Source organism: Solanum dulcamara, chromosome 10 (genome assembly GCF_947179165.1).
Source record: "Solanum dulcamara chromosome 10, daSolDulc1.2, whole genome shotgun sequence".
Lineage (NCBI taxonomy): Eukaryota > Viridiplantae > Streptophyta > Magnoliopsida > Solanales > Solanaceae > Solanum > Solanum dulcamara.
Window position 1 is genome coordinate 6,796,838 of NC_077246.1, and position 26,898 is coordinate 6,823,735.

At 34.5% G+C, this 26,898-nt stretch overlaps 2 protein-coding genes across 2 annotated transcripts; one reads left to right on the forward strand and one right to left on the reverse strand.

Annotated features, from left to right (window-relative positions):
* LOC129871065 (tetraspanin-8-like) lies at positions 1 to 25,330 on the reverse strand. Its single transcript, XM_055945929.1, has 3 exons — positions 25,318 to 25,330; positions 21,728 to 22,104; positions 1 to 300 (listed from the first exon to the last, which is right to left on the reverse strand). Exons 1-3 carry the CDS (start codon positions 25,328 to 25,330, stop codon positions 1 to 3), a joined length of 690 nt encoding a protein of 229 aa, XP_055801904.1.
* Positions 25,298 to 26,898, forward strand: LOC129870493 (uncharacterized). The gene is made up of 3 exons (XM_055945298.1): positions 25,298 to 25,541; positions 26,139 to 26,344; positions 26,436 to 26,898. Exons 1-3 carry the CDS (start codon positions 25,452 to 25,454, stop codon positions 26,698 to 26,700), a joined length of 561 nt encoding a protein of 186 aa, XP_055801273.1. The 5' UTR covers positions 25,298 to 25,451; the 3' UTR covers positions 26,701 to 26,898.

The window sequence follows — 26,898 nt, forward strand, 5'->3', positions numbered from 1 at the left end:
TTATCTTTCATATCCCTTTGATCTGTTCTTCCTCATGAGAACACAATAGTAAACACAGCCAACAAAGTTGAAGACAAGAAGTGCTACAAAGTAGACGATGGAATACACCTTCCAATCTTTATGGAGTTTGTGAAGAAATGCTCTCGTACATGATTGACAGTTGAAGCAGAGCTCACTCTGTACATTGCTCCAAATCTTGCAGTCATCATCTGCTACCGCTGGCCCTGCTTTGGGCATGGTCCAGTATGTAGCATTGTGAAACTCCAAGCCGCAAGGAGTGGGAGGCTTGCAACAACTCAACTGCACGCGCGCAAAAATCAATACTTGTTATCCTTACTAAAAATAGATAATACATAATACTTATCATTCTAATTTAATAAACCAAAGATATATTATTAGTCGTTGTTTTTGCCTTAATTAATATGGTATAAAAGAGAGTGTTTGAAAGAAATTAATCCCTTGCTTTATTTCATTAACATAATAAGTATATATATACCTAATACAAGCGTCTAATACAAGAAAACTAACTATCTACATATGGAAACTAAATATATACAATTTATTACAAATCTGTCAGAATATATTACCATATATTCTAACACACCCCCACAGTCGAAGCGGGAGGTCGCCGAACGCTAAGACTGTCCCGAAAGTCTTCAAATAACACCAACGGAAGGCCTTTGATGAAGATATCTGCAATCTGATAACGAGAGAGGACATGTAGTACCCTAACCTAGCCACGAGCCACCTTCTCCCGGACAAAATGTATATCCATCTCAATGTGCTTAGTGCTTTGATGCTGAACAGGATTACCAGCCAGATATATGGCACTAACATTATCAAATAAACCAAAGTAGCCCGTGGAATATGACAATGAAGTTCCAAAAGCAAATTTCGTAACCAACAGGACTCAGAAACCACATTGGCAACCCCTCGATATTCTGCCTCGGCACTCGAACGGAACAAAGTAGCCTGATGTTTGGCAGACCATAAGATCAAGTTATCACCCATAAAGACATAATAACCCAACATCGAACGCCGTGTGTTGGGGCACCCACCCCAATCAACATCAGTATACGAGATAGGGTTGGTTGTGGAAGAGGGATACAGGTGAAGACCATACTCCAACGTACCTTGTAGGTAGCACACAATGCGCTTGAGAGCATGCATGTGCTCATCCCGTGGATCATGCATGAACAAGCACACTTGTTGCACAGCATAGGTAATATCGGGTCTTGTGAATGTTAGGTATTGCAGTGCCCTGGCAAGACTCCGATAAAGTTAAGGGTCCGCAAACGGCGTGCTGGTAGTAGCCCCAAGCTTTGGCTTTGTATTAACTGGAGTAGGAGACGGCTTACACAAGGACATGCCAGCACGGTCAATAATCTCAGTTGCATACTTCTTTTGAGATAAAAATAAACCGGTTGTATGACGAGTGATAGCAATGCCCAAGAAATAGCTCAACAGGACCAAATCCTTCATAGCAAATTTGGAGCTAAGAAGTGATATGATAGACTGGCGAAGCTCATCAGAGGAAGCAGTTAAAATAATATCGTCGACATATAATAAAAGATACGCCATAGAAGAACCTCGACGATAAACAAATAAGAAATGATCGGTCTTGCTGTGAGAAAACCCAAGAGTATGGACATAGTCAGCAAACCGTTTATACCAAGTCTGCGGAGCCTATTTTAGTCCATATAGAGATTTCTGCAGTAAACAGACATGATTAGGCCGATCAGGATCTCGATAACCTAAAGGTTGATACATGTACACAGTCTCCTTGAGCTCGCCATGTAAGAAAGCATTTTTGACATCAAGCTGGTGAATCGGACATGCCTTGGAGAGAGCCAGACTAAGAACCGTACGAATAGTCATCGATTTAACAACCGGACTAAATGTCTCACCACAATCCACGCCAACCTGTTGGGTTTTACCATCACCTACAAGACGAGCTTTATGTCGTTCAAACGAACCATCAGATTTTTCTTTATGAGCAAAAATCCATATACACCAAATAATATTAACATTAGGAGGATGGGGCACCAACACCCACATCTTATTTTTAATAAGAGCATTATATTCATCATCCATAGCCAATTTCCAATTCGGGTCATGAAGAGCAGACACAGGGTTACGGGGTAAAGGGGACTTCGAGACGGATGTAAGAAGGTTAAAAGACCTCTTAGGCTTGTAGATCCCATGCTTACTCCTAGTAACAGGACCGGTGGGTAGACTAGAGGAAGAGACGGGAGTGGGTCGAGGAGAAGAGAGAGGATGAAGAGTGGAAGACGGGGCGGACTGCCCAGGCAGCGAGGAAGGAAGCTACCCAGGCAAGGGGGCAGACTCGCCCGCTGGACACGACGGGGCTGGCAGCAGTGCAGCAGGAAGGGGTGGAGCCGGTGGGTTCGTAGGGTTAGCGAGATGATGAGCCACATATGGAGAGGGTCCATCATCTAGAAATTGGTATGTGTGATTTTGATGGGTATGTAATTTGGCAAAAGGAAATTGCATCTCATCAAAAAGTACGTGACAGCTAAGGATGATTTTTTGAGAGGACAAATCATAGCATTTATACCCACGATGATGTGACGGATATCCCAAAAATATATACGGGGTTGACCGGAGTGGAAGTTTATTTATTAGTATTGAAGAAAAGAGAGGATAACATAAACACCCAAAGACACGAAGATGGGAATAAGAGGGATCCTTCTGATAAAGAATACTAAGAGGAGAGTGATAGTTTAACAGTTTATGAGGAAGAATGTTGAGAAGGTAAGTTGTCATTTGTAAAGCATGATGCCAAAAGGAAGGAGGAAGGGAAGCATGAGCTAATAAGGTACGAACAATGTTATTAATCGTACGGATTTGTCTTTCGGATTTTCTATTTTGAGTGGACGTGTGAGGACAAGACAAACGAAACGACAGATCATTGATTTTACAGAAGTCCCAAAAAGGGCCATTATCAAATTCCTTGCCATTATCACATTGTATATTCTTAATATCCCACTCAAAGTGAGTTCGAATAAATATCTTGAAATTTAAAAATGTGGAAAAGGTTTGTGATTTGTGTGATAAAGGAAATGTCCACAATAATTTAGAATAATCATTCATAAACAAGACATAATATCGATGACCGGAGGAACTCAAAATGGGTGACGTCCAAAGATCACTATGTATAATATCAAATGGTATAAGAGTGCAAGAAGTTGACGCATAAAAGGGCAACTTAACATGTTTTCCAAGAGGACACGAATGATAAATACGAACATCGTTACTTTGAGTATAATTAATTAATTTATTCTTCCTAAGGAAATTCAACACAGGTGCGCCCGGGTGACCCAAACGATCATGCCAAAGAGAAGGTGCCAAAGCCGCAAAAGTAGATGGTAAAGTGACTGGATTAGTGATTGGATAAAGCTCTCCCCGACTGTTACACCTCATTACCAGCCTCCCCGTCTGAAAATCCTTCACAGAAAACCCAAAGGGATCAAAATTCACTGAAACAGAGTTATCAGTGGTAAATTTGCGGACGGACATCAAATTTTTAACTAGATGAGGTGCATGGAGGACATTTTTTAAGTGCAAGGGAGGACCCGAGGAAGACAAAGTTGTGTGACCATAGCCGTGAATTGGAATAGAGTGACCATTACCAACCATAATACCACGATTAATGCTTTTTTTAAAATAGGACGTGAGGTTACCTTGATTGGATGTCATGTGAGAAGTGTCATCGGTGTCCATGTACCAATTTGTATACAGAGGAGTGATCCCAAGAGTATGCATTGCAGCCTCAATGTCCGTAGGTATAAGGGCTGCGGTGTATGCATGCTGGGGTCGGGGGCCAAGAACACCTGCTCTTGGTGGCTGCTGTTGTCCATAAGTGGGTCGGGACCAAGTGTTTGACGGATATGGACCTTCTTGAAGCTTCACTCTCACAAAGTGATAATCAAGTTCGATATGCTTGGTTCTTTCATGGAAAATGGGATTCTTGGCAATCTGCAAAGCTGACTGGCTATCACAATAGATAAGGAATGGTCTAATTCTAGGAATAGTGAGTTCTTCAAACAACTTGTCAAGCCAAACCAATTCTCCAACTACCTTTCTAAGAGACTTGTACTCAACTTCAGTTGAGAAAAGGGAGATAGTCTCTTATTTCTTGGACTTCCAACTAATAGGACTAGATCCTAGCAGTACAATATAACCAGTAACAAACCTTCTTGAGTTAGGACAAGCTGCCCAGTTAGAGTCACAAAAATCTTGGATCTTGTAATCATCCGTAGAGGACATAAATAAACCCAATGTTGGATCTTTCTTCAGGTACATAAGAATGTGGTATGTAGCTTGTAAATAAGGTTCTCTAGGATCCTACATGAATTGGCTGAGATGTTGAACTCTATATACAATGTCTAGTCTGGTATTGGTGAGAAAATTTAGTTTGCCATCTAACTTCCTATAATAACTGGGGTTTGAGATGGGCTTCCCCTCTTTTTCTTTTAGTTTGACTGTTGCATCAAGTGGTGAAGTAAGACTAGAGTATTGAGAACAGTGGTTCTCTTTCATGAGGTCAAGAACAAATTTGCTTTGGGAAATAAGAACTCCAGTATCTGTATAAAGGACCTCCAATCCCAAAAAATAGTATAGTTTACCCAAGTCCTTGATTTTGAATTGGTTATGAAGAAAACCTTCTAATTGATCAATTTCTTCCAGGTCAGTCCTAGTGAGAAGAATATCATCTACATACATAGCTATGAATACAATGGATGACCCCTTTTTTCTGTAAAATAATGAATAGTCATTTAAGGAATGAGTGTAACCTTTAGAATGGAGGACATCAGATAACTTTGCATACTACTGTCTACTTGCTTGTTTCAAGCCATATAATGATTTGTTTAATCTGCACACTAAGCCTTTGGGATGAACATCAAGTCCTTATGGGATCTCTATGTATACCTTTTCATGTAATTCACCATATAGAAAAGCATTGTTCACATCTAGTTGTTATATATTTGTGACGACCCCCTTTTTAGGGCCCACATATTCAGGTATTGTCTATGCCAGGGTCAGCCAGTTCGCACCTTATCCCTCTTCACGCTGCAGCGCTACGGGGTATCGAACCCGGAACCTCTGGCTCCTTTACATCCACCTTAAGGGGATCGCCTTTCACCAATTGGGCTACAGCTCAATTGGTGAAAGGCGATCCCCTTAAGGTGGATGTAAAGGAGCCAGAGGTTCCGGGTTCGATACCCCGTAGCGCTGCAGCGTGAAGAGGGATAAGGTGCGAACTGGCTGACCCTGGCATAGACAATACCTGAATATATGGGCCCTAAAAAGGGGGTCGTCACAATATTCCAGTGTTTCTTCACAGCAGTTGCAATGAGGGCTCTCACAGTGGTCATTTTAATGACAGGAGAAAAGGTTTTTTTTGTAATCTACTCCATAATATTGTGTATAACCCTTCACAACTAGTCTAGCTTTGTATCTCTCTACGCTACCATCAGCCTTATTCTTGATCTTGTAGACCCACTTACATCAAATAGCCTTCTTACCACTTGGAAGTGGCATGAGATGCCAAGTGTTATTGTCATGAAGAGCAGACAACTCTTGTGTCATTGCTGCTTGCCAAACAGGATTTATAGCTGCTTCACATAATGATGATGACTCATAATTATGTGATACACTCAGTACAAGAGACTGACTTTCAGGATATAGAACATCAGAGGTAATGTGATGATGATGGGAGAAAGAGGCATTCAGATATTGTGGTGTATTTTTGGACAAATAGTCAGTGTACATATAGTTATTTAGATAGGATAGTGGTTTATGGGTCCTATTAGATCTTCTAACTGATGAAATAGGATCAAGGGGATGGGAAGCATGTGGAGATGATTAGTGAGTGGATTGGTCTAATGACACAATTGGAAGTGTAACAATTGCATGCTCAGTACTACATTATATATTGTCAAGGGAAAATGATGTGCTATCAGTAAGAATAGAATAGGAGACAGAGAGAATATACTGATTAAGGGTAGGAATAGAATCATCATATATATGACTGGACTGAAAGTTAGACAGAGAGGACTTAGGAACTGTACTAACCATAGAGAATGGGAAAACTGCCTCATGAAATACAACATCCCTAGACACATGAATCTTTTTAGTAAGAGACTTAGCACTCTGTATCCTTTCGTACCAAAAGGATATCCTGCAAACACATGTGGAGTTGCTCTTGGTTCAAAGTTAGTTCTGTGGTATTTAGGGGTAGTAGGGTAACATAAGCAATCAAAACTCTTCATATGAGAGTAATGAGGTTCTTGGTTATATAGAAGAGTGAAAGGTGTCTTTTTGTGAAGATTCATAGAGGGGAGTCTATTGATGATGAAAGTTGTTGTGAGTATGCATTCACCCCAGTATTTTATTGGTAATTTTAATTGGAAAAGTAAAGATCTTGCAGTTTCTAGGAGATATTTGTGTTTTATCTCAACTACACCATTTTGTTGTGAGGTGTAGGGACATGATTTTTGATGGATTATACCTTTTGACTGAAAGAAAAGTGTAGACTCGTGACTTGCAAATTCTAGACCATTATCTGACCTTATGGTCTGGATAGTGATTTTAAACTGGTTTTCAACCATGTTGGCAAATGCTTTAATGATGTGTAGAGCATTATTTTTGGAGCACAATAAGTGTGTCCAGGTGGACCTTCTAAAATCATTAACTAAGGTAATTAAGTATTTGAAATTGTCATGGGTTGCTACATGGTATGGACCCTATAGATCAACATAAAGTATCTCAAATATTTTGGCGGTGTTGTGTGATCTTGGTGAGAAGGGTAGTTTGGTTTGTCTTGCTATAGGACAGATGGTACAAGTAAATGGCTATTTGGATGAGAACTTCACAGGGATAGAGGATATTCCTTTTATTTTGATAAAAGGGACATGTCCAAGTCTATAGTGCCATATTAAGTCTGTGTTAACTTCATGAGACATAGTGGACATCTGAGACATGTTATGCATACAGTCAAACATACTATTTGTATTATTATGAATAGTATTCATTATAGATGGAGTAGTATTACATAGAGAAGAAGAATCATTGGAAATTGAATTTCTTACAATAGGCAAAGTATTGCAGGAATGAAAGGTACTGGGAATAAGGTATTTTATAGTAGGTAAGACACTGCAGGAATGAGAAAAACATGTGCATTGATAACTTATTCTACCACTATGAGTAGAAGAACATTAAGCTAAACTGGAAGTAGTGCTGCTCTTCTGTATGCAACCTAAACAAAGGAAGTAAGGTTCATCTTGTACCCTATCAATTTCCAGAGGCCCTTCAGTGAAGGGCCCTGCAGAACACAAGAGGAATCAGAAAAGGAAGCAATACATTTAAGATATATTGCTAAGGAACTTATTGATATCAAATTGTATTTGAAGGAGGGAATAAAAAAGACTTTATACAATGTAATCATAGCAGCAAGTTTCACATTTCCAATTTCTGTCACCTTGACCTTATATCCATTTGGTAACTTTACTAGTAGGAGATATAGTCAGGTAATGATGTCTGAGAGATGGTCTTTATTAAATGTCATGTGATGTGTAGCCCCTGAGTCTAGAATCCATAATCAGCTCTTGATTTGAAACAACCACATCATATTTTGTCAAAATCAATAGATGAGTTACATGTAATCATACCTGTAAAGTTCACAGCTCCACTTGTTAGTTGTTTTTCAATGTTGGTTTCTCATGCATTGCTCATTTGGAAGTTCTGCAATAGATTGAGTAGTTGACCATATTTCTCCTTGGAGAGGTTGGGGACTGAGTTGTTTGAAGGTCCATCAACACCTGGTTCAGTATCAATCCTAAAAGCATTTGCTGCTATTCATTTCCCTTTTGCATACCTATGATTAAAGTTTGAGTTGTATTGACTCTGACTGTTATTGTATCTGTTCTGGTAGTTCTAATTATGAATGTATCTGTTTTGGATGTTATGATCATTATAGTTTTGTTCATTTTCATGACGTTGTTCTGAGGATAACCATGTATCTTGAAACACTTGTCTTTAGTGTGGCCTGGCTTTCTACAGTGATCACAGAATGGTCTAGTTCTCCCATTTGCTTTATTATTGGGAGAGTAGTTTGTCCTGAATGACTTTCCACCTGATGATCCTGAAGAGCTGGCATTCATTATAGAAGGATTCATTGAGCTTTCTTCTGTAAACATCTGATTGTTTGGCTTAAACTGTCTTTATTATTCCTCTTGAATTAACAATGCAAAAGTCTGGGCCATGAAAGGCAAAGGACTCATCATTAGTATGCTTCATTTGATCACAGTGTAGACCTTATTTAAGCCTATGAGAAACTGAATAAGTCTTCTATCTTGTTCGGCTTTGTGCATGTTCTCTATTTTATAGGGAAAAGACGGTTTTAAATTAATTTCAACTTTTAGAGAAAAAATCAATTATAAAAAAAGAAGAGTCGCCACTTAATTTTTTAAAGAAATTAAGAAAACTTAATTTAAAAGACCTTAACATATTTAAGTCTTAAAAATTAGAGAAAATGGGTAAGAATTCAATTTTTTACTTTGAGAAGGTGTTAGCATTCAAAATGACCTCTAACGTGCGGTTATCCGGCGATTTGAAAATTATTTGACTAACTTTAAAAAACTTACTAGTAAGTAGTAAAGATAAATATATTTATTTAAGCAATAAATCAATTTGAAATACTTGAGATAATTTATCAAGAAAATATACTCTATTAAATGACTAAGTGAATGAATTTTAAATATTTTTAAAGAGAAGTAATAGATCCAATGTATTTTAACTAAATTAAAGGCAATTAATACTTTGATTAAATAAGGAAAATCACTTGAGCTATTTAGAAAAAAATCAATTTAGAGAAAGACATTTGAAACTCAATTGATTTGAAAAAACATCAACTTAAAAACCTTTAACATAATTTGGAAGAAAATTATATTTGTTGAAATATCTAAGTAAAAGAAAATACTTAAATGAAATTATTTTTAAAGAATAAATTAACAGAAAAAATGGCTTCTCTTTTAGGGGAGTTCAATTAAGTTAAACCAAACTAAATCAACTTCTACGCAAGTATAAATTAACGTCAATAAATAAATAAATTATTACAACTCGAATTAAATATAAATGAATAAAGTATGAAAAATTAGTCCAACACTTAGTTTCTGTATGCTTGGACTGAGTTATTGGGTAACCTACGTTTTGGGCCTTAGAGCTAATTCTACTGTATATCGCAGATGTATATACACTATATATCAATGTATACAACACTATTTTCATGTATATCGAACTGTATATACATCCTATACAGCCTATTTTCAGCTCCAACAACTTGTAAATCAACATTCTTTTTTATTTTTTGAATAAATGATTCAAAAAAGAAGGTATTTGGGCCTCCGTGGCTCAACGTCGAAATGCAAATAATGGAGAAAGTCCATATTGGACTCAGACGATGGCTCATACAATAAACAAAAAGAATAAAATTAGTAAATGAATAGAGAGAAAGTAATTGAACTATGATTCATATTAATTGAATAAATGATACTTAAACATTTTATTTTAAGTGCAATCACTAGGATCTAAAGAAAACCAATATGAAACTTGCATCTAAGGACGAGATACCTTATTAATTCTAATTAATCAGGTGTTGTACTACCAGACCAATTCATGCATAATATTTAATAATACAAATATGAGCACTGTATATTAACAAAAAAATACATAAACTTCATAGTAAATGAATAGGGACAACACAACTCATGATCAAATTACCACTAAATTTAACCTGATATGGTGAGTACTTGAGGCTTAAAAATGAAATATCAATACACACATACGTATATATGCATAACACTTAAAAAGAACACATATGAACATAATAAAATAACATAGTGACTAACATCATACATATATCTAGAAAAAAAGTAAAAAAAAAGGAACATAAAAATATATTTGAGTAAATAAAGGGCATGGAATTAACATATACATTATACTAACTCAAATCTCAAAGCAAAATTTAAATTAATTAAGCCATGAAAGTTCTAATTAACAAGTAACTTTAAGCATATATTTATTATCTAAATGATGATAAAAGAAGAAATTAGAAACATAAAAATCTATATTGTCAAAGAAAACTACTTGGAAAAAATAATGAACGAAACTAAGAGTTTTTCACATATTTGATAAAAAAATATCACTACACTTCAAGCAAGACAAGAAATTTCTGTCATTAATGTAATTAATCCTAACACATGCTTACTCAAAAAACAAAATTACAAATCGACTACATAGAAGACATGAAATAATTATTCATTAAATAAAATAAAGTCGAGAAAATATTTTTACCTATTTTCGGGCAGCGACTGAAACGACGAATTTGAGGGCGATGAATTTCTTGAACCCACCAAGAAATGAGCGAAAGAACTAAAAAAAAGAATCGAAAATTCGAGACTAAAATTTTTTGTGATTTTTTTTTGTCTAATTTTTTTTGTTGTAGTATTATGTTCTTGCTTCCTTTTTTTGTTCTTCTTGTATGTTTTTGAATGTTGATGAATGTAGATTAATTCTTCTTTTTTGTGATATATGTTGTTCTTCCTTTTTTTTATAAAGAAGATGAAGGAATTTTAAAAAAAAGAGTGAGGTTGGTGGGAGTAATAATGGATTTTTGAATAATGATGGGTTTGGTGGGGTGAAAAGGGGAAAAGAAAAAGGGTGGGGTAGAAAAATGATGATATTTGGGAATTTAAAAAAAAAGGGTTTAGGTGGGATTGGGAGGTGGAAAAGGAAAAAGAAAAAATGGTGGGTTAGTATTGTATAAATATAGTATATGTATTGTAGTGAGTTGGTGTTGGCCAAAATTATTATAAGAATTGGGCTTTAGGTATATAAGTGTTAGTATGTTGTAGTAGTGTAGGTTGTTATTGTTATTGAATTTGTAGAGAGTGGGATGACTTTGGACCTGAATTTGGGCTAAAAAATGACTTGAAATTTGGTTAAGGGTGAAGTGAAAAAATGATTGAATTTGTAAGGAAAATGGCCGTACGAAAATTGACAACTTAGTCAATTAAGCTTAACAAAATATCCAAACTGATTTAATTGTGAATTCAACTAAAAATTAGATAAGATAAATCAACGATAATAATTAATGAGCTTCTTAATTCTAAAAAAATAAATTAATTAACTTAGTTATAAACTACTTAATTCAAAAATATAAGCTACTAATTTACGAAACAATAAATTTAATTTTTTTTATCATTTTTGAATATTTATAGAAATTAATAATTACATTGATAATTTTATAGAACTATATATATATATATATATATATATATATATATCATTAAAAATTCTAAAAATGATAAAAATTTCTTTCAAAATACACTTGAAAATATTTTGGTATTTTATAAAAATAATTACTTTAGATTGTTTAAAATTGAAGAAGCTCAATAAATAATATACGTTTATGGAGGGTCAAAATTGGGTGTTAACATTCTCGTTCCCTCCACAGCTGCATATACAACTACGTTGGCCTTTTGCACTTAGATTGCTTAATTCCTCCCACAACTTCTTCATTCTAGTATAGTACACTATAATGTCAAGTACTCCTTGACTGAGATCATTAATTTCCTTTTGAATTTGATATAGTTTTGCTCCATTCATCTGATCATATCTATCCTCTAACTCCTTCCATAATTCCAAGGCATCGCAGACATACTCTACACTATCTGCTATTTCCTTTCCGAGAGAATTGAGGATCCAAGATGTGACCATATTATCACATCTTTTCCATTGACGATACTGAGGTGAGTTCAATTCTGGCCTACTACATTCCCCATTTGTCACGCCCCGGGAGGGTACTCTAGACGTAACCGGCACTCAGAAACCATTTCTGGCTCCCAAGCGAACCACATAGCCTGATCACACATCCGTTCATTCATTCGATCAGCGGAAGATAAAAGAATAAAGAGAATATTCAGTGGGCAACTCAAACCTCAGTCTAACTCAAAGAATAAAGGCCATGGGCCAACAAATTCGACTCTAATATTTGTCATTATAAATAGTTTGATAAGAATAACTCGATCGACTCATCACTATCTAGTCTATGAAGCCTCTATCACTACTATCTAATTGGTGCCAATGACATGTTCATGGCTACCTCAAATCAAAATGAAAAGGGCTAACTCGATGCAAGAATACACAGACGGTGTCCTCCGAATGTAGGGGAGGTCTCACCAACACGCTGAGTGCAAATAGATCCCCAATGATGCTCCTATTGATGATCTCTCAAACCTGTCTCTGCATCATGAAACGATGCAGGCCAAATGGCGTCAGTACATGGAATGTACTGGTATGTAAAATGGCAGAATGGAACATACCTCAAGGAAGAATAGCAGCGGTCCAAATATCTCAAATTGAAAGATAAGAGAGACTCAACAAGGCATCATAAGTCTAAAGTAAGGATACAGTTTAGACAGAGACCAATCATATACCATACAATCCAATCCAATTATGTATAATACAGTTAAATCAAATCATTTACAATTCGATCCCTTTCAATCATGTACAATCCGATTATATACACTCAACTCAACAATCAACTTAATAATCAAATCCAATCTAGTCACATACCATCCTATTCAATCCAATCACAATTCATCTACTCCAATCCGACCGTATACAATCAACTTAACATTCAACTCAACAATCAGCTCAAGAGACTCAACTCAGTAAATATGCAAATTAAATTATGCGACATTTTACAATTCAACTCAAAGGACTCAACTCAATAAATATGTAACAACTCACTCAAGTGTCCTAAGTCTAACAAGAAATAGTGTAGACCGGACTAACTCATAAGCATATAGCAACTCACTCAACTCAACTGACTCAGAGTACTATCAAGACCTAAATGGGAGTTTCTCTTAACCGACAACCAACACTTATGAGCCATTGAAGGTACAACGAAACAACGTCGTTGCCACGCCCGTTCATACCTTGCCAGGGCATGAACGACGAACCTCATGGATCCAATCCAACCAAGTCCTATAATGTCAGGACATATCTCTCGGGGAAGCATCCGACTTAACGGTTCAATCCCCCCTACGTTTGGCAACACAGGTATTGGGTTCGAGTATGGACTGTACTCTTGCTCAATTCGGTGCTCGATACTCCTCCCATGACTCCATGCTCATAAAACTCCTTCAATCATCTCAAACAAGCCCTCACGGCTAGTTTCATGTGGAACATTGCCACCTCATCAACTCTGTTCTCATTTCAACTCAATTAACTCATAATGACAAGTCTCATTGGACCTTCTTTCAAATCGACTCATTTCAAATCATCAAACTCTTCTCTTTAAAAATTTATACAATCTCGACCCAATGAATGTAGAAAATGTTATGTACATCAAAATATAATTTCAACTCCTCAACTCAAACTCAAAATAAATACTTTAATGTAAAGATACTCAACTCATTCAAAGGCTCTTCATACTCAACTCATACTTAAACTCCTTTCTAAATCAAAGATGAAACTAATAATTCTTTAGACTCATAATAGTGTATAAATAGGTTATGCAAAAAGGTTCACAAATACTTTATTTAAAGCTCCTCCTCAAGAGATAATTTATTTTTAAAATATTCCTAAGACTCCAATCAACTCAAATTATGCACATCATATACCACAAAATCACATTAGACTCCAATCCACTTCATCACATAACATCCTCATCAATATACCTCTTCATCAATCATTCTACACATATTAAATAAGCACCATTCACGTCATCCCTCACATCGTCATCAAAACATCATCATCACATCATCCTCATATATTATCATTTACATCATCATCAAACATTTACTCTAAAATCCTTATTTTTTTGTCCTATGTTCATTTTATAGAAGTAAAGAGACATTCTTAACTAACCAATTCATTCTTTTCATTCCAATCAATACATATATACACACAACTATCCATCTCAACCTCAAGACATTTATAACAAGAAATTTCATCTTGGGTTCATGTGAATGAAACATGAACCCATACTCTCAACAAAACTCAACTCAAGAGAATCGTCAATACCTATAAATCCATTACAAAGATATATTTGTAGTCAATAATATGAAAATTAACTATTTAGTAACTCAAGTCATTAAAAACATCAATCAACTAATAGTACTTAAAAACCTTTCATAGTTTAGGAAAACTTTCAAGAAAACCTTCTTAGAAGGTTCAACTCTTTCACAACTTCTATCCAACACATATATGGGCATATGGGAGAACTAAATCCATATTTTAGGTTAGCCTTACATACCTTGTTTGAAGACTTTGAAGGAACTTGATGTTAGGTCTTCAATGGAAGACTTGAATCCTTGAAACTCTTGAAGGCACCCTTTGTTGGAGATGGATTTGGGGAAGAAGAAGAGGAGAGAGAGAGAGAAGCTCCTAGGGCTTTTAGAGAGAGAGTGGGGGCTGAAAAATGGTCCCAAAACATTCAAGGATAGGGTATATGTAATTTGGAAAAAGTCCAAGTTGCCCCTCTTTAAAAATCTGAAAATTGGGCAAAAAATCTTGTTGGCGCTATAGTGGCGCGTCGCGCCAAGCCAAAATAGGCCTAAAACCCTGCACATCTAATAGTGGCGCATTGCGCCAAGGATCAAACTACTGAGGCTGTTTTCTGGCGCTATAGTGGCGCGTCGCGCCACTGGGGTGCCAAGCCTATATTTCGCCCAGGCCTGAATATTCCTGCAGTGCTAGTTCGTAGTAAAATGGCCATAACTTTTGACTCCGAACTCCAAAAATTGCAATCTTGGTGGCGTTAGAAAGAAGACTCAAAGACCTTTAATTTGGTAGGTTGTGGGCCACCCAGTTCTTTATATACTAGGAGATATGGTCGTTTGAAGTTGAACCTTATACTAACTCGTCCGAAAACTTAATCGATTGGAGTTCTTTGGACTCGACTTGGTGTTAGAGATCCCTTATGACCCCTAAACACATCTAACACACTTCAAATACTTAGGAATTAGTCCTAACTCACATGTAGAATTACAATTCCTCCGGCCCGAGTCTACTCACACGTGAAGAAAGGTTTGATTCTTTGCGAAGGTCAATATATCGGTGTCCAAACTTCCCCTCCTTTCTAAGCCTCATAACACCCTTCATGTACCTCCAATCTTTTCTCCCAAATGCAATCGTTAGCCTACTACCATCACTCTCACAGTGACAATCATACTCTCAAGCTTATCACTCTAACTACCTCACTCTCATCTAAGAGTTCTCGAGCTCACTTTAACACTTATACCCTCATCATTGTATGAGCTCTTTCCCGGAGACACACTAACATACTCTTACCTATCTATTACTCATCACAAGGTCTCATCTCACTCCTCCTCCACACATCTATCCTCAACTATACAAGTACAATACAACTATCACAATCGGGAAGCACTCACTCTCCCTCATCTACTCTTACTCAACTCCATCTACTATCATCTTAGCCAACTCACCACTATCGAAAGCTCAAGACCTACTTTGGCTCATTACCCTATCATCTCCCCCTTAGCTTAAAGTCATCAACTAAGGAATACTAACTAGTCACTTAGAGCAATTCACAATTTAGAACCTCATATAACTCTACACTGTTTCACATACACCTCTTAAGCCTCTTCTCACCATATGACTTAGACTCAATTCACTATTTACCTCTGAGGGTCACATAACCCCTCCATTCATAACACACACTCCTCGCAAGTTAATATCTTAATCTCTCGCATACGTCATGTCAAGCCTTCCAAATTAAATCTTGAACTAGCACTATCACAATCATTCATTATACTTCGTTACTCACCTTATAGATACTTCTCCCTAGTTACAAGCCTCAATCAACCATCATTCTCACTATTTGAGTTCTACTCCTCCAACTCTCTCTTTCTAACTCTACGATCATACTATCAATCATAGCTCTCCATGCCTTGGATTACCTTCCATTGGATGGTGACACTTATCACTTAGATACACAACTTCCCCCTCGAAGGTAACATTCGAATCAAGATGTAGGGATAAGATTCTAGGATACATCTCGCTCTGACTCAACGCACGATCCATATGAATGAGAGTAAATCCTCCCAGATCAATAGAGTTAAGCACAGTAATCGGCTCCACTCAAGCCTTGTGCCGTCTCTTCCCTTCCTCAAGACTTTATCTTAACTTATCAACAAGAATCTCATATCTACCATTTCAACTACCTTGAGTATGAGGGGTAGTCAAATGGATTTGAGCAACGCATGAATTAGAAGGGAATATTTATAGAGTTAAACTCTATCGCACGAATTTCAGAATATGAAAGAAGGGAAACAAATTCTTAATGTCCTATAGCCTCCTGATTATAAGTGTGGTGCACAACACACCCATAAGCAAGACTCTACTAGACACGGCTTCATAGACTCCCTAGGACACTTGAACTCTGTGCTCTGATACCATGTTTGTCACGCCCCGGGAGGGTACCCTAGACGTAACCGGCACTCAGAAACCATTTCTGGCTCCCAACCGAACCACATAGCCTGATCACACATCCGTTCATTCATTCGATCAGCGGAAGATAAAAGAATAAAAAGAATATTCAGTGGGCAACTCAAACCTCAGTCTAACTCAAAGAATAAAGGCCATGGGCCAACAAATTCGACTCTAATATTTGTCATTATAAATAGTTTGATAAGAATAACTCGATCGACTCATCACTATCTAGTCTATGAAGCCTCTATCACTACTATCTAATTGGTGCCAATGACATGTTCATGGCTACCTTAAATCAAAATGAAAAGGGCTAACTCGATGCAAGAATACACAGACGGTGTCCTCTGAATGTAGGGGAGGTCTCACCAACACGCTGAGTGCAAATAGATCCCCAATGATGCTCCTATTGATGATCTCTCAAACCTGTCTCTGCATCATGAAACGATGCAGGCCAAATGGCGTCAGTACATGGAATGTACTGGTATGTAAAATGGCAGAATGGAACATACCTCAAGGAAGAATAGCAGCGGTCCAAATATCTCAAATTGAAAGATAAGAGAGACTCAACAAGGCATCATAAGTCTAAAGTAAGGATACAGTTTAGACAGAGACCAATCATATACCATACAATCCAATCCAATTATGTATAATACAGTTAAATCAAATCATTTACAATTCGATCCCTTTCAATCATGTACAATCCGATTATATACACTCAACTCAACAATCAACTTAATAATCAAATCCAATCTAGTCACATACCATCCTATTCAATCCAATCACAATTCATCTACTCCAATCCGACCGTATACAATCAACTTAACATTCAACTCAACAATCAGCTCAAGAGACTCAACTCAGTAAATATGCAAATTAAATTATGCGACATTTTACAATTCAACTCAAAGGACTCAACTCAATAAATATGTAACAACTCACTCAAGTGTCCTAAGTCTAACAAGAAATAGTGTAGACCGGACTAACTCATAAGCATATAGCAACTCACTCAACTCAACTGACTCAGAGTACTATCAAGACCTAAATGGGAGTTTCTCTTAACCGACAACCAACACTTATGAGCCATTGAAGGTACAACGAAACAACGTCGTTGCCACGCCCGTTCATACCTTGCCAGGGCATGAACGACGAACCTCATGGATCCAATCCAACCAAGTCCTATAATGTCAGGACATATCTCTCGGGGAAGCATCCGACTTAACGGTTCAATCCCCCCTACGTTTGGCAACACAGGTATTGGGTTCGAGTATGGACTGTACTCTTGCTCAATTCGGTGCTCGATACTCCTCCCATGACTCCATGCTCATAAAACTCCTTCAATCATCTCAAACAAGCCCTCACGGCTAGTTTCATGTGGAACATTGCCACCTCATCAACTCTGTTCTCATTTCAACTCAATTAACTCATAATGACAAGTCTCATTGGACCTTCTTTCAAATCGACTTATTTCAAATCATCAAACTCTTCTCTTTAAAAATTTATACAATCTCGACCCAATGAATGTAGAAAATGTTATGTACATCAAAATATAATTTCAACTCCTCAACTCAAACTCAAAATAAATACTTTAATGTAAAGATACTCAACTCATTCAAAGGCTCTTCATACTCAACTCATACTTAAACTCCTTTCTAAATCAAAGATGAAACTAATAATTCTTTAGACTCATAATAGTGTATAAATAGGTTATGCAAAAAGGTTCACAAATACTTTATTTAAAGCTCCTCCTCAAGAGATAATTTATTTTTAAAATATTCCTAAGACTCCAATCAACTCAAATTATGCACATCATATACCACAAAATCACATTAGACTCCAATCCACTTCATCACATAACATCCTCATCAATATACCTCTTCATCAATCATTCTACACATATTAAATAAGCACCATTCACGTCATCCCTCACATCGTCATCAAAACATCATCATCACATCATCCTCATATATTATCATTTACATCATCATCAAATATTTACTCTAAAATCCTTATTTTTTTGTCCTATGTTCATTTTATAGAAGTAAAGAGACATTCTTAACTAACCAATTCATTCTTTTCATTCCAATCAATACATATATACACACAACTATCCATCTCAACCTCAAGACATTTATAACAAGAAATTTCATCTTGGGTTCATGTGAATGAAACATGAACCCATACTCTCAACAAAACTCAACTCAAGAGAATCGTCAATACCTATAAATCCATTACAAAGATACATTTGTAGTCAATAATATGAAAATTAACTATTTAGTAACTCAAGTCATTAAAAACATCAATCAACTAATAGTACTTAAAAACCTTTCATAGTTTAGGAAAACTTTCAAGAAAACCTTCTTAGAAGGTTCAACTCTTTCACAACTTCTATCCAACACATATATGGGCATATGGGAGAACTAAATCCATATTTTAGGTTAGCCTTACATACCTTGTTTGAAGACTTTGAAGGAACTTGATGTTAGGTCTTCAATGGAAGACTTGAATCCTTGAAACTCTTGAAGGCACCCTTTGTTGGAGATGGATTTGGGGAAGAAGAAGAGGAGAGAGAGAGAGAAGCTCCTAGGGCTTTTAGAGAGAGAGTGGGGGCTGAAAAATGGTCCCAAAACATTCAAGGATAGGGTATATGTAATTTGGAAAAAGTCCAAGTTGCCCCTCTTTAAAAATCTGAAAATTGGGCAAAAAATCTTGTTGGCGCTATAGTGGCGCGTCGCGCCAAGCCAAAATAGGCCTAAAACCCTGCACATCTAATAGTGGCGCGTTGCGCCAAGGATCAAACTACTGAGGCTGTTTTCTGGCGCTATAGTGGCGCGTCGCGCCACTGGGGTGCCAAGCCTATATTTCGCCCAGGCCTGAATATTCCTGCAGTGCTAGTTCGTAGTAAAATGGCCATAACTTTTGACTCCGAACTCCAAAAATTCCAATCTTGGTGGCGTTGGAAAGAAGACTCAAAGACCTTTAATTTGGTAGGTTGTGGGCCACCCAGTTCTTTATATACTAGGAGATATGGTCGTTTGAAGTTGAACCTTATACTAACTCGTCCAAAAACTTAATCGATTGGAGTTCTTTGGACTCGACTTGGTGTTAGAGATCCCTTATGACCCCTAAACACATCTAACACACTTCAAATACTTAGGAATTAGTCCTAACTCACATGTAGAATTACAAGTCCTCCGGCCCGAGTCTACTCACACGTGAAGAAAGGTTTGATTCTTTGCGAAAAATTTTCCGGGGTGTCACACCATTGATGAAACCTAGTTTGTTTTTCACACATAGAGACCTTACTACACATCTTTTCCAAGATCTAAAACCTATTCCATCAAATACACTCGGCACAAGAACCAGACTTGCATTATTAGATGGATCAATGTAGAAAGGGCTACTTACATAGATAGATCTTGTGGTGCTGGAGCTCTCTGCAATGTTGGTGCTTTGTTCTGTGACTTCTACCATAGTGAACTTTAATTGCAAAGAACTTTTGATTTACTGAAAGATCAAATTAAGCTCTGTATGTGCAATTCGAGTATGCAACCTTAACAACAGATTGGTGATAGAACCAAATTGGAGAAATAATAAAAGGGAAAGAAATAATAGCAATAGACAACTGAAGAATCTAGTAAGAGAAATCTTGCTCTGATACCATGTTGAATTAATGAATTGAAGACTATGAGATCACCTACAATGGTGAAAACTATGAAATCTCCATAGAAGGAGAAAGAAGAAATTGAGAGAGAACCTTCAGTGAATTCTCATTAGAAAAGGAAAAAAATAAATTGTACAAATATGTGATCTACTTATTTATATACTAAGTAACTCTAACTAACAATCATCAAGATGATACATGTGGGCACAACTCACTCTAACTAACTGTGACAATCCTAACTAACTTTGATGAGAAGTATTAAATTGAAAGGACTAATAAATAAGGGTAATTTATAAGTCAATTTATGTTCTAGTTAATGTTTTTTGGTAAAAGAATGTGTAAAATAAAACATGATAAGTATTTAGGAATGACGGAAGTATTGTTGTTTTGACGTAATTATAAACTCCTTTTCTTCATTTTTACTTGTCATACTTGGGCTTGACACATCATTAAGAAAACAATGATTGATATGACTATTTGATCACACTACCCTTATTAATTATGTATAATATTAGATCTTGAAAAATAATTTGGAGAATAAGTAATTAATGTTAAAATTAAACATGTAAATAAATAAAAAAATTTTGATATGTTAAAAGTGACAAGTAGAAAAGAAAATTTATTTTTGAAATAATAGATAATTAAAAGTAAACAGAGGGAGTATATATTTGTTGCATCCTCAATGCTTGGAACTTAAATTCAGAAAAATATATTTATGGCATATTCATTATTTTATCTACATCTCTCCTGGTAATAGAGGTGCGTAAAAATCGATTCAACTAATAAATCAAATCGAAAAAAAATGATCATTCAGACTACAATTATCTGATCAAAAAAAGGAAAAAGAAAAAAAGTGATTTTTTAAATTAAATTATTAGTATTGAGTTATTAGATTAATGATTTTAAACGATTTTGTAAGTTTTTTTATTGGATTATTGGTTTGATTTTCAATTTTATGGTTTTAGTTATGGTTAAATCAATAACCCGATAAGATTATATTAAAATTACTATTTTACTTCTAATTATATGACAATGATTTTAATATTTTATCAACCCTATTTCTTAAATTTAGTATTTTACTTTTGGCGGTAGGCAACACAAACTAGCCTCTCTACCTCCCTATTACAACACCTTCTCTCTTCTCGACACAAACTAATATTATCTTCTTTCTTCTCAATTTTAGATTTGATTGTGACAAAGACAGATAATTATTTTATTTCTGCAATTTATTGCATGAGCATTTAGAAAAATTCGAACAATTCTGTCTAAAAAAAATGATCAATATAGAAATATGTGTTGCACTTCTATTCTTGCTACTATTTCTATTTTAAGAACATCCTATGTATATATTAATATATTAGCATTTAAAATCGAATTATTAAGGATTAAAAATCGATTAACTAAAAATCAATAATAAATATTTTATTGAGTTGGTTACCGATTTAACATGTTGATAAATCGAAAATCAATAAATTGAATTAAAGGAGATACTAATAAATAAAAACAAAAGTAATTAAGAACATGAATATGATAGAAGATATATTTGAAAATATCACCCCCCCCTATACCAACATTTGTAGGCTGACAAAACTTGAAATCAACCAAACATCTCTTAATCTGCTCCCAATTCTCAGCATTCAACACATACTTGTGCAACAAGTAGTAGGAGTACTTTCCATCTCTCCCAAATAAAGGTCTGCTCGTGTTTTTATCGGTTACCAGTACTCCAATTATAGACAAGCAGAGCATTCCCAAAATCTCCAAGATGATCGAGATCATCCATATCCAGCCGATAAACGTGACTCCTCCGTACAAAGGCCCAGCTAATGCCAAAACCGAAACAACCAGTACAGGCAATCCCAATATCAGCAAAACATACAATAAAAGAATATCATAATCTGTTTGTTGCTTACTCGACCCATTTTTTTGTGGATGAATGGATTACAAAAGTTGGAAAAAAAATATCTGATGAATGTAAATCAGATGCGTAGAATCTGCAAAAAAGAGTAAAAGTTAAAACTTAAAACCCAGAAATCTTATGACTCTTAACGAAATGGACGGAAAAGAAGCTGATAAAAAAGTTTCCAGTGGAAATGTTCCAATTAATTTGTTTCTCCCTCTCCTAATTTATACGAAGAAGTTTGAATGTAAAAAAAAAGGCGTTTGGATTGATTTATTTTAAATGTTTTAAGGTAAAATAGTTTTTAAGCATTGGATAAGTTTAAAAAATGCTTATAAACAATTAGGGTCAGTTTGAAAAGCCATGTAGTGATTGAAATTAGTGTAATTACTAGGATAGTAACTATCAACATAATAATTATGATTATCTGTTTTTTGCCACAATATAATTACAGTGTAATTACGAGTGTATTTTTTGGTTGCACAAGTGAAATCATAAGGTTGTATTAAATTTTAAAAAATAAAAGCTAATTATCTAAAATTAAAAATTTATATTAGACAAATAAAGATCTTTATAAATGATATTAAAATTAAATATTTAAGATATATATCGTCTTTTGAAAATATATTAATTAAAAAATGTATGTTCTTAACTAACATTATAAAAAATAATTGATTTATATTTTTCAAATTAGAATATTTTAATTAAATTAATCATAAAAACTAAACGTACAAAATTTCTATGAACATCATGAAATACATGTTTGACAAAAAAATTAATATTATAAATATAATGTCATAAAATTATTAAAACATTTGACAAAAAGATAATCTATCAAATTTAACTAAAAGAAATAGCTTTCAAGTTGAAATATCGAGTCAATACTTCTAAAACAAATGAAACTGAAAATATAACATAAATTATAAATTCAAAAAAAAAAAATTTAACATATACTCTTATGTCAAATTTCAACATAGCGTACATAAACATAATTTAAAGAAAAACAGTTATAGTACTGACACGTGTCATTCGACACCTCTCCTATTATGAATAGATAGATAATTAGAGAAAACTACACTCTACCTTGAGTATCTAATGTTTGCCAAATTTAGCCCAAGTTTAAAGTTCCTACCAAATATGGCCCAATAACAAAGAAGAAAGTATTACTTTTCAGTTAATGGCCCATTTAGTTTTTTAAAAATATTTTACCTTTTATTTCAATTTTTTTTGTCATTCTTCTTCCTCTTCTCTTTCTTCTTTCCGATACATGTTCACACATTTCAGCTAGGGGTGTTCACAGTTTGGGTAAAAATCGATCCAAATCATAAAACCAAATCAAATCAATTTTTTTATTTAGTTTGATTTGACATTTTTAAAAACCGATAATATTTAGTTTTGTTCAAAAAAATCGAAGAAATAACCGAACCAAACCGACAATTTTTATATATATATATATTATACAATTATATAAGAAATAATTTTTTATGCAAAAAATACAGCTTACTAATTTAAAATAGTAAGATATGATACGTCTTTTATTTGTACAATTATATCATTAGCTTATCATTATTAAGCAAGTTTATGTTGTTTAGTACATTGGATTAGCTAACAATATAAGGAGGGAGTTAAACATAATTAAAGTTATGGTATAAGAATTATAAGATCCAAAATGGCACGAAGAAAATTTATATTTTTTGAATGAATTATTGTCTTTTCTTCTCTTTTGAATGAATCATTTTTATTTTTATTTTTGTGTATGGCTAATAACCGAATAACTGAATCAAACCAAACCAAAACCGATAACAACCAAACCGATGGATGTCTATTTTAATTGGTTTGGATTGGTTTTAATAATTTTAAAAACCGATTAAATTGGTTTAATTTTGGTTTTGACTAATAACCGACTCAAACCAATCCGTGAAAACCCCTAATTTTAGCTATTGTTGGTGTCGATTGTTGCCTTCATTTTATGTGGTTTTTTCTTATTCCAGGTATATTTAGAAGTAATTTTCTTTTTTATTTTTGGAGAAATTCACATATTAAGTCATTGTTTTATCTCTATTATTGGAGTTACAATGAAGTACTATTGACATTGTTGAAAGTTGTTGAAATTCAAAGCTTTAAAATTTCAAAATTAAATTTTTGCAATTAGGCTCCATTTTGAGTGGGTATTGTTGCAAAAGATTGGTTATGTATTGAGGAGCCTAGATATGAAATCTTGGATGATTTGGTCCAACTTTTTAGGTATTTTTGGATGAATCTGATGCTTGGATAAAAAGAAGAAGACGAAGTTCATTTTTTATACATTAAATTATAATATTGTATATCATTATGTATGGTGTATAAATATCTCTTATGATTTTATATAATATTTTATATTAGGTGTTTAATAATATAAATCTTTTGAATATTTTTTATAAAAATAAAATATGAAAAAATTGTATATTATTGTATACCGAACGTATAATATTGTATATCGGATTGTGATTGTAGCTTAAAATTTGTAATATAAGTTTTGGACTATATTTTTACAATGTAAATTAGATAATTGTAAATTTTCGTAATCATCCCATATAATTATTGGTGGCCATGGTACGACCGAATTACTATATTAAAATTAAAATTGTTGATATCACAATTTTTATACTATTATATTTTAGTTGAAAGACAAAATTAAAAAAGTAACTTTGATACCAATATTTACAATAAGTTCCATATAAACAAAATGCATATATTTCCAATTTACCGTTCACAAAATGGAAAGTTGGAAAAGTTGAATGGTGGACCACAAAAATGCATCATTTTTGTTCCATGAATCTTATTCTATTCTTTAACAACGGCACCAACCGTTAGATCAAAATCTACGTGTTGAATTTAACTTATAGTATAAGGAATTAATATGATATATATTTTTTTCAGATTTTCAAAATTACTTTTCCTACACACAACTATATATATGTCCTTTATTTGACGGAAAAAAAATGTTACTCTATCCATTTCAATTTATTTGTCTGATTTTAATTTGATAAAGACGACGACTTATATTTTGAGATGGAGGGAATAGGTAGTTACAAAATATGGAAGGTTAGAGTTGTAGCATCAACTTTATGTATTGTGGTTGAAAGTTGAGATGTCGTTACATTTTGTTGGTGTGTCCATTCACTTTTTATCTCGAATAATGTTTTTTTTCTTCTTCTTTATTAATACTTACTCTTCTTCTTCATTACTCAAAAGGCTTTTATTACATTGTATATAGACAGACATTGAAACTGAAACAACATAGTAATAACAGAGAGAAAAAAAGCAATTGTGTGGGAAAAAAGTGTTTCATCAATTTGATTTACAATGGCTTCGAAGCTAGTAATGATCACTGTCTTTGTTTTGGATCTAATTGCTTTTGCTTTGGCTGTTGCTGCTGAACAGAGACGAAGCACGGTATGTAATTATACATTTTTTTCTATGTTATGTTCATTTTCATATCATCCATATTTTTGTCAGTTTAGATTAGAGACGGAGTCAGAATTTGAAATTCTAGTCCTTTTAAGTTACTGAATTTCGAATTTCTTCAGACAAATATAAAGTTTGGATCAAAATTACTGGAGTTTGATAACCTGTAACTTGATCTACGGCTCCTTGTTTGGTCTTTGATCTGTTCAACTCTTGAAAAATTGATCTTGTTTTGTCTATATATTTAGCTTTTGTTTTGCTTTAGAGGCAGAATCAAAATTTGAAAGTTATGAATTTAAATTTTTTTATTGAATTCGTAGCTTATTTAAGTTGTTGGTTTCGTAATTATATATTTAATGAATTTTTTTAATATATGATCTAAGCAAAATTTATTAAGTTGGTCCGAGCCGTACATAGTACTATAGCTCCGCCCCTGTCCATTGCTTACAGAAAAATCTATTATTCTGCCTATTCTTAGCATTTATTTGAATATCAACCTCTATGATATTACTTTTCGTTTCATATTCAAATTTTGCTAGCATATGTACTTCATTTTGATCTAACAAGTCTTTTTTTCATTGATAGGCCACGATTCAAACAGATAGTGAGCAAGTGTATACCTATTGTGTCTATGACTCCGACATTTCAACTGGATTTGGCGTTGGTGCATTCTTATTTCTCATGGTTGGTCAAATCCTTATAATGGTGGCAAGTCGTTGCTTCTGTTGTGGAAAGCCTTTGAGTCCTGGTGGTTCAAGGGGTTGTGCTCTTCTTTTATTCATCGCGTGTTGGTAAATTATAAGCTAACACATAATATATTTACTCAGACTCAAAAGTATAGGCAATGTGATAATTAAGTTATATTATTAACCTATGTTTCAGGGTTACTTTCTTCATAGCTGAGGTGTGCTTGTTGGCTGGTTCAGTTAGGAACGCGTACCACACCAAGTATAGATCATCGCTCTTGTTTAATGATAAGCCTGTATCTTGTGAGACCGTGAGAAAGGGAGTTTTTGCAGCTGGAGCGGCGTTCATTTTCTTCACCAGCATAATCAACAAGTTTTACTATGTGTCTTACTCTAATGCTAAGGGTGGCGCTGGACCATATGGTGGAGAAGCTGTTGTGGGTATGGCAGGCTACAAATGAGTGTGAACAATTTTGGCCATGGATCATGAATTTCGTTATGTATACAATTTTTTCCATTTCTTAGTTGTACTTGACTTCATATTTTGGTACTCTGGTTGTTTTTAGTGTTCAAAAGGTCTTTTGATTCTTTTATGTTGCTGCAAAAAAAGTTTTCCATACTTTGAAAGACGACTGTTTTTAAGCTACATGTTTACTATA

Coding starts and splice junctions, on each gene's coding strand:
- LOC129871065 (XM_055945929.1), bottom strand. Junction 301..21,727: donor ATATCTTCTATCATATTCAT/GTTCTTAATTAC, acceptor GCGCGCGTGCAG/TTGAGTTGTTGCAAGCCTCC.
- LOC129870493 (XM_055945298.1), top strand. CDS start 25,452: ATGGCTTCGAAGCTAGTAATGATCACTGTCTTTGTTTTGGATCTAATT. Junction 25,542..26,138: donor CTGAACAGAGACGAAGCACG/GTATGTAATTAT, acceptor TTTCATTGATAG/GCCACGATTCAAACAGATAG. Junction 26,345..26,435: donor CTTTTATTCATCGCGTGTTG/GTAAATTATAAG, acceptor CCTATGTTTCAG/GGTTACTTTCTTCATAGCTG.